At 46.0% G+C, this 9579-nt stretch overlaps 1 protein-coding gene across 4 annotated transcripts in view; it reads right to left on the reverse strand.

Moving 5' to 3' along the window:
• Positions 1–1728, reverse strand: part of LOC136433985 (tetratricopeptide repeat protein 13-like) — a 36332-nt gene extending 34604 nt beyond the window's left edge. For 3 of the 4 annotated variants that reach the window (XM_066426627.1, XM_066426629.1, XM_066426628.1), the window contains exon 1: positions 1430–1727. In XM_066426627.1, the coding sequence (XP_066282724.1) occupies positions 1430–1697 (268 nt within the window). In that variant the 5' untranslated portion in view covers positions 1698–1727. Of the gene's footprint in view, positions 1–1429 lie in introns of all 4 variants that reach the window. The other variant, XM_066426626.1, reaches the window with a different exon arrangement.
• Positions 1729–9579: the final 7851 nt, after the last annotated feature.

Here is a 9579-nt window from a genome sequence, read left to right on the forward strand (position 1 = left end):
CAATGCAAGTGGCATAACTCTTTAATAATTTATGAATGGCGTGTAGGTCTCTTGTATAGCACAGGCCAATAGACCGTATCACAATTCATGGATTAACATGCTGGGAATTGGGAAAAACAGATAACTCTGGTTAATGCAAGGAGCAAAAAAGTCATTTCAGTCAAACCTGTACATTAGTACCTATACACAAGAATCACCTGGCCAACACTTTTTGGTGGTCCCTTAGATGATTTTCCCCATTGACACAAGCATTAAGAATCCTGTCTGTAGTGGCCACCTGTCCACATAGACCAGATTTTATCAGTCCCCTGAGTGGTCTTCTTGGGCAGTTTTGACTGTACTGTGATGGCTGACTGAACATGATAAGCGTTGTCATGGTAATTTGTTGTTTGTCTAGCCTCTACCAGGATCTGCGGCTCACTGGTTGGCCAGCCAAGAGGGTCCAATAGCCGTTGTGGTTCGCCTATTGGCCGACCGACTCGACTAGCATACTATCAACTCTATTTGGCCGATTTCTACTATTTTTCCAGTGATGCGTGGAGCCTGGTAGAGGCTATTGTTTGCCCCCTTCAAAACCCACAATCTTGTAGCCCTGAAAATGTCTCCGCTCTCCTGATGTTGTTGGACAAAGAAGAGCGTAAGTGATACCCAGACATATCCAAACACGGGTGTTTAACTTTAAGCTACATAAACTAAACGGCTCATTGTTTGTGACATTCAATCTCTTTATATCTACAGTCGCAACTTCTCATGGTGTAATACGGTAGGTTTTTTCAGAGAATTAGACTAATCTGCTGATCTAGATGTGAATCTGTTCCTGTTCCTGTGTTGTTTGTTAACAAAACAGCATACATGTACATGATGTAGCGCCCCTGGCTTATGATATGTTGTTGTCAATATCAAAACATTCGACGTTTGCAACATTTGACCTCAAAACAACAGCTGGTTGTTCTTGTTGTTGTTTTTCATAACAAACACCAAGAGCGATCTAATGTCGTGTTTATCTGTTGATACCGAGTTATCATCGTTACGATCTTGTATTATGATATGTTTACTTCGGTGCTGAAATACATTGTTATGTAGATATTTGACTTTAAACATCTGAGAAGAAAAATTAGAGACACTTCAGTCCAAAAATAATTCCTTGCTCCAAATTTTCAAATTATGAATCAAATAATTATTTTCTAACTGAAGCTGTCGTCCAGGCTATGTACCGTACAGGTGTGGAGCACATGTTTACTGTGTTCGGTACTGTGGATATCGGTCAGTCGTGCAACTGAACAAAGACGGCTGGGCAGTCAGCTGACGCTGTCACAACAAGCAAAATGGACGACAGTGTCGCACAGACACCCAGTAACGGATACGTTGTTGTTCTGTGCGATCTACGCGACAGTTACGCTGTTGACAAATGTTTGAAAGCCTTGCTTACCGCATTCCTTGGCGACCTCGCCAAGCCCCAGGCCGAGGTAGGAGTTGGGGGGGATGTGCCCTGCCCACACCCGGCACCCCCCAAACACGGCCCCGATGGGCTCGTACAGCGTCACCGGGAGGGCCATGGCGTTCTTCTGCGACTCTTCTGGCTTGCCGCAAGCCCTGGGGTCCATCTTGTTGGGGACTCCCTCCAAGGGGGCCGAGTAGGAGGCAGCGGACAGGAAAATCGCCGCGATGATGTGGAAATGTCGCCCGGCGGCCGCCATCTTGACAGTCTGTTTTGCGGGGCATGCCGGGAAGCACCATCTTCTCCAAGCAGATGTTGGGAGGGAGGAAAGTATCGTTCTCTGTCCTGTTTTTGAGCCATATAAAAAAAAGCCTACGATTTTCCCTTTCTAAGATCTGTTTGGATGTCGGTTACACTGACAGAAAAGTCGTGAAGCCGTTCCCGTTCCCGTTTTCTGTCAGAATTTCAGATCGAAAGAATGTGAGCACCTTCATGCAGGGAATCAAGGGGGCGTGTCTGAGAATTGTTATAAAGTCGATTTTTTTCCCCAAAACAGTGTTGTCGGCAATTTCGAAAAAGTTCTTTCGGAAAAACATTCCAATATCGCAAAATCTCCGTGGTCACTGATATATTGCCATACGAGATAACGATACAATATTGTCGTGTTGAAAATAGCGAATCAGCGCTCCCCAAAAATATTAAACACTCGGCGCCGCCCAGAAGACCTGCAAAGGCGGCTAATATATAACTATGGTGATATGCTAGTTAGAATGATCAATTTTCCCAGAGGACAGCGTCCCATTTTATTTAGTCTTCCGGGATAATTCCGCCTCACATCGATTGGTCCCGGTGATTCTTGTCCTCCGGTCCCGATCAGTCACAGGAAATAACCCCAGAGTCCTCCATCTTCCCAGTCCGACAGGTGAAAAACGGTAAAGTTCCCATAGCCTTTCTAATGCCGTAGGATACTGCGTTCTCTGCTTAGCACTCAGCATTTGGGAGAGAGTATGGAAGTTAAACACACACACCACAACAAGTGGACTAGCCCCCTGCTGTGGTGACTTGCACAAATGTGTGGCCCAAGGGCTATAGAAATGGAAATGGGCGCCACCCCTATGCGTCTTATCAAGACGGTTGGGTCACTTTAGGGGCAGTGGGTATTATCTTATTATGGGATGGTATTGGAAGGCGGAGCCCAACCCTCTCCTTCCATAGCCTTTTCAATGCCTCCCCAACCAAAGTTAGGTACTCATTTTTACACCTGGGTGGAGCCAGGAACGTCGTGTTAAGTCTCTTTCCCAGTGGCACGACATGACAGGATTCGATCGGGATCGGTGACATGACAGGATTCGATCCCAGGACCTCTGGGTCCTGGGCCAAACACCCTGCCGTTACGCCACACGACCCCATAAAGCTCCGACAGACCGGGTCTTTATAATGAAGACATCAGGGGGTGATAGACCACCGACGATCGAGTCAAAACCCGGAGTCGCCGTGAGAAAGCCCCTGTCACACAGCACGACAATCGATCGGCCGACGACTCTACGCGCTCTAAAGGACATTTTCCCGCGGAAGTAATACACCCAGTGCTCTCTCGATCATCGTGCGATTTTTAGGGGAGACAACCGATGTTCGCATGGCAAGTGACCAAGCCCTGTTAATGCTTTGGTCGCTCATTTCCAATCCGGTGCGCGACCGGACAACTTGTGGGAACGAAAAATATGATATAAAAGACAACAAAAGATACAAAACGTAACACAATTACTCCTAACCATACATTGTGCATTTTCTTTATATGCATTTATCATTTTTCGTTTTCGCAAACTTCCCAGCCGGGCCCCGGATTGGAAATGGGACCAAAGCATAAATATGATAGGGTAGATTCTCTGGCGAAAAAATACGCTCGACCCTCTATCGATTTTAAAATCGGGTGAACTTCTGGCGATCTAGAAATACGACCAAAGTTCGTCGACTGTGTGACAGGACAAAAGAATGAAAAGGCACAGAAGCACAAATAATATTCCGCCCCCTCTGCGAACAGATGTAACAAATTTCCCGCCGTATTGTATACCCTTCTCAACGGTTGGCGCATAACGGCATATCCTTTTGTAAGGGTCGGAAACAGAACGGATTCATCTGTCATCCTTTCAACAAGACTCCGTTCCACATACATTGTACTTCTGACACTGTGATGTTTGGGGCACGTGTTCCAGCACTGGGGCAACCGACACATTGGCCTTTCCCACCGCCAGGGACAACCGCCGTTAGTTCATGGGGCAACGTCATCAGTACAGGGGTCAACGTCATCAATACAAAGATCGATGTCACCAGTTCACTGTAATGTCATCATTTTGATGTGAGCGACGTCACCAATTCAATCGTTTTAATACTTCATCAGTTTGATGTGAATGATGTCATCAGTTCAATGGTGAATGTCATCAGTTTGATGTGAATGACGTCATCAGTTCAATGTAATGTCATCAGTTTGATGTGAATGACGTCATCAGTTCAATGTAATGCCATCAGTTTGATGTAAATGACGTCATCAGTTCAGTGGTGAATGCCATCAGTTTGATGTTGAAGACGTCATCAGTTCAATGGTGTATGTCATCAGTTTGATGTTGAAGACGTCATCAGTTCAATGGTGTATGTCATCAGTTTGATGTTGAAGACGTCATCAGTTCAATGGTGTATGTCATCAGTTTGATGTTGAAGACGTCATCAGTTCAGTGGTGTATGTCATCAGTTTGATGTTGAAGACGTCATCAGTTCAGTGGTGACAGTCACAAGAAAGCTATGAGATTTCAGTCACAGTGTGTAGCCTGGGTCGGGCTCCATCCCATGACAAGGTCCCGTCGTTTGACGTGACAGGGCAGTCCGCCGCCGCCGGACCTTTTTTCGTCCAACCTTTCTTTCGCACGCAGTTTTGGGTTGCCCAGAGGATGTCGTCCATAAAATCCTGTTAGTGTGGCCTCAGACACCACTAGTGACTGGATGGATGACGGAAGAGTTATCTGGCAGTAATAAGATAACTTTATCGGAAAGAAAGGTCGTCATCGTAGGTCATGGGCATGCCAGACATGTTAATATGCCCTGTCTTTCCTTTACGGATATCTGTCGTGTTGCTTAAGTGTGTGAACTGCACATAACGTTAGATGTTGCGCAGTGACATATCAACGGAATGAAGGTTTACCACAACAAATAGTTTGGGGTTGGTTGCGTGCAATCATGGATGCGTTGTGACATTTGTGAAGAGTCGGGGGTGGCATGGAAGACGCCGACTGCATGCAGCAGACCCAACCCAACAAAACTCTGGAAATGAACACTGACCTGTTACTTGAACATTTGAGATATCTTTTCGATCTCTTGAACTGTTTTTTCTGGACATTTGAAAGTACTATGTCTTTTGCTTTGCGCAGTTGGGGTGGCTCGTATTTATTGATGTTAGTCACGTCCTAGAATATAGATATTTTCTAAAATCTATCAAAATTTATCATCAATATCATTGTGTATGTGCCCCGACGAGCTTGACATATCGTGTTTATCACTGATAAGACTGCCGTGCTACGTGCCTGTTTGCTGCAATTGCAACCATAAAGCCATAAGTATACTGAAGGACTTAAGTGTTGTGACAATATTTGTGAAGGGCAGAGGTGGCACATAAATTTTGATGTAAACACTTGTCCCAAAATATAGACTTTTATTGTCAGTTAGGTACTCGTATGTATCCAAGGAGGGATGGTGTGGTAAAACTACAGTGTTACTTAGATTTTCTACGGTATATGTACTTGTAAAGTGCAATGTACTCAAGAACATAAGTGTTGTATCAAATCAAAGTCGAATGTCCTGAGTCATCAAGAAGAGAGTTTCCCGTTATAGACTGGCGCAGAGTGTCCACTTTCCGCCCTCCTGACTGTGTCAATCCATTATAAGGTTAACAAAACAACAGAGGTCGTGTAGTGTATCTTTGGTGGGGAGAGACTGAAAAAAAGACAAACAGTTCGCTCTTTTCTCTGCCGGCGGTCTGAGTCCGTCTCCGCAGCATCTCTCCAGAAGACGAGACATTTCTCTCTCCCCTGTCAAATATGCGGGACTTGAGAGGCCGGGATGCCGCCTGGGGGTCGCACCGGGAGTTAAGCCGTCAATATTACCATTGCTGGAATGACCCGGCCATTTCAAACTTGTTGCTGCTGGCACGACGGGCACGACAGGCATTTTTGTTATCGACTTAGCAAAGAACAACAGAGCAGTGCCGCCTCCATACTTCCCATTGCCGCCGCTCCTGCGGGCCCGTGCCACTCCCGGACGCTAAATGCCTCCTCAGCCTTGATCGTTCCCGCCGTCCGTCTTGCTACTTGTGGGCCGGGTGACAGCGTCTATATTTCGCCGGCCCCGTCCCTGCCGTGAGTGCCGCGATCCTCCCGCGGAGTGCCCGCGCCCCGGCGCTGACCCACCCCTGCCCCCGTGCCGGCGTGGCATGTCGTCTGCACGCGGTTGCCAGGGGCGACGACATTCTCGCGAGGATAGCGCCATAACCCGCGCGCCTGGCATAGTCCACGGCAATCAATCAATTATAGCACCAAAAATATAACCTGCCTTCTCGATATGACGGGCGAGGCATTTAGCCGGCTAAGGGAAACGCCTGCTGTCGTGGGTCTGACGGAAACGTGACATAAAAACTAAACTGTAAATAATTCTCCTTATTGCTGTATTGGTTTGAATGGAAAGAGAACACGTCATAAAGTGTTTCCCTCGTTAATACGGTTGGCACAGTGACCCTAATCTCTACCAGGCTCCACGGGTCACTGGAAAAATAGTAGAATTTCGCCAAATAGACAGATAACATACTAGAGGAGTTTCATAGCTGGCCAGGGAATACGGTTTGCTAGTTTCCTAGGCCGCAAACTGTACTCCCTGATCATGACCAGCTGACCAGAGGCTACAGTGACCCGTGTAAGCGAAGTCGTCGTCAGAATATAGACTTCAGATATTTCCAGGAGACAAAAGGCCGTAACTCTTTGATAAAAGGAGGCCCGGAATAGGTTTGGATTTCTGCGGGGTCGGACATCCTTACGACGTTGCCATGGCGACGGCGAGTGTCGCATGCACCATTCCGCGCGCCGATGACGCAGGTCGGCGACAGATGCCAGCGTACAGGACTTCGATTGCGTTCTGGTGTATATACATTGTATAAGGATGATATCCCATCTATAGTTTTTTTTTTACTTCGATTTTTTGACAGACAAGGACGACGTGGCACTGCACTCACGTTTTAACTTATTTTAACAGTGCCACGTACAGAGAACAATATACATTGTATTCATTTTAGGCCTGGATGGAGTAAGGAAACTCGTGTAAAATGTCTTTCTTAAGGGCACAACATCGGAGGCGTCAGGGGATGCGAACCCGGGACCGCTGGGAGCCGAAAAGCTTGCCGTTGCGCCACACGACCCCACGTCTATAAAAGTTTCCAAATGTTGTGTAGGGAAAGATATGACCAAACATCCAATAGCCTTAGCCTCCATAGCAGGCTCTGAACCGGCCTTTTTGGGGGCTAAATAATACACCTTTTGCAGCCAGCCGGTAACCATCAGCCAACCCCGTAACCATACCGGCAAAATGGTTACGGGGTTGGCTGATGGTTACGGGCTGGCTGCAAAAGGTGTATTATTTAGCCCCCAAAAAGGCCGGTTCAGAGCCTGCTATGGAGGCTACAATAGCCTAGATGCCAGGCCCTCGATCGCTACATTATCTATCGTGTGGGGTCTGACTCTGGGAGGCCAGTTGTAGAATTTCCTTCGGGGCATGTTGGTCCTAGATACTAGAGCCGAGGGGTTGGTCTGTGTAGGCCCTGGAAACAGTCTGGTATCCAGGCTAAACATCCAACAGATACCTTGATGAATTCTATTGTAGCTACAAGACAACAAGCCCTATGCATTCCTGGCAACACATTGCACTGATGTACCATGTTGGACAATGGTAAAAAGGCGTCTAGTTATTGTTGACAGTTGACTTTGCCATTCTCATCTCTTCTATCCCTTGTACTACGTATTTGACCATTGGGGCACCACAGAAGATCTACCAGTTTTCTCCGCCCTTCTCGGTCTTCTTTTTCTCTTAATTAGTCTTTCTCTCAGTGTCTTGATTGTCTCGTTCTCTTATATTATCCTCCCATATTTTCCGTTACCACTGATTATTGATAACTTTGCGTATACGAACAATACACCCGCCAGGCCCGGAGTATGCACATGACGTTCGGTGACAGATGCCGCGCCAGCGTCCTGCCAACTGTTCGGAGCCGTCAGTACGGCAGAAACACCGCGGACGTCATGTCGGCATCCTGCGCGTCATCTGACGTATCATATCCCTTTCTGACGTATCATATCGCTTACGGCCGGACAGTGACGTGCCGTGTCTCGTTACGGGCACCCAACATCAGCTCAATCATTCTTCACGTGACACCGTCGAAACCACCTCGTTAAAAGTTAAACTTTATTGTAGAACAATTGTAAAGGATACAATAGTTTGCAAGTAACTGAACAGTTCCCTACAACAACTGTGTATTATTCTATTCATGCTACTTAAACTACTAAGAAAAAAATTCTATTTGAACTACGTAATGCAATAAAGGTGATCAGAAAGCACATTGTTTACATTAAACGTCTCTTGCGCAGAGCGGAAATATACACGCACTAAGTATATTTGCCTATTTGTTTCGCTAGATACAAAGAAATCTAGTGATCTATGTGGCAGAGACTGCCATTTTCGTATAGGGCTGTTTAGCCATAGTCGATGCTGTAGGGCTGCTGTGAGTTAGGATTTTACCATGGTCAATACTGACCGGCGGAGGCCATACATATATATAGATACAAGGAAATCGAGTAAGGACATCCTTACATCTGCTTTGAGATTAGTAAATTAAGTTTCTTCGCCCTGAACCCGTTGTGTGTGCGTCTTAAAAATGTTGAATCTGCTTCAAGAAGAAGTGTACCCTTTAAAATATGAAGCTTTGTTTCTCCTCACATGTAAGTTAATCATTGAGAAAATAACAGTTAGTCATGTTCATATAAAAATCAAGATTATCGTCTTAAACCTGTTGTGTCTGCGTCTTAAAAATTTTAAATCTCCTTGACGAAGGTTCTTTTGACCTGTATGTGTCTATAAATGGTTCTGTACACCGTGCGTGTTCTCGTCCCGTGTGAGCCAATGGCCATATTTGCTCACGACCCGGTCTGTGCTCTTGACATGAGTCTTGAACGCTTTGTGTGCAACGAATGCTGTGTGTGAGTGTCTTGTTTTAAATCAAAATATTGCGATACGCATTTAACTGTCTTCGTATCACATTTCCCAGGTGATTTTAGTATGTACTACGGTAAAGTTCACGGCAATCTAGCCGTAGGGCTAAAATGATATACTTTTAGATGTGTACATCTCATCATCTTTAACACAGATTACTAGATAATGATTTTCGTCCGGAACCCATTCTGTCTGTGTCTTAAAACTGCTTTCTCCTTGACGAAGACGACGTGTGCCCTTAAAGCAATTTACAAGCTCTATCGGTGGCACTAGTGACAAAATTCAAAGGGCAAAAGCGGTATTATTGGCCAAATATTGGTTTTGCCTTTTGGATACTGTCATTTGTTTGTTTGTTTTATTCAGATCTTCAGTAGTTAACAAATTGTTTTACAAAATTGTCACCGATAGATCTGCTTGGAGATTAGCCTTTATCAAGTTCCTCCGACATGTACATGTAGGTGCGTGTTCCCGACATGTACATGTAGGTGCGTGTTCCCGACATGTACATGTAGGTGCATGTTCCCGACATGTACATGTAGGTGCGTGTTCCCGACATGTACATGTAGGTGCGTGTTCCCGACATGTACATGTAGGTGCGTGTTCCCGACATGTACATGTAGGTGCGTGTTCCCGACATGTACATGTAGGTGCGTGTTCCCGACATGTACATGTAGGTGCGTGTTCCCGACATGTACATGTAGGTGCGTGTTCCCGACATGTACATGTAGGTGCGTGTTCCCGACATGTACATGTAGGTGCGTGTTCCCGACATGTACATGTAGGTGCGTGTTCCCGACATGTACATGTAGGTGCGTGTTCTCGTCCCTTGCGAGCAAATACGGCCG

The sequence above is a fragment of the Branchiostoma lanceolatum genome, chromosome 4 (assembly GCF_035083965.1).
Source record: "Branchiostoma lanceolatum isolate klBraLanc5 chromosome 4, klBraLanc5.hap2, whole genome shotgun sequence".
In the NCBI taxonomy this organism is placed as follows: Eukaryota; Metazoa; Chordata; class Leptocardii; order Amphioxiformes; family Branchiostomatidae; genus Branchiostoma; species Branchiostoma lanceolatum.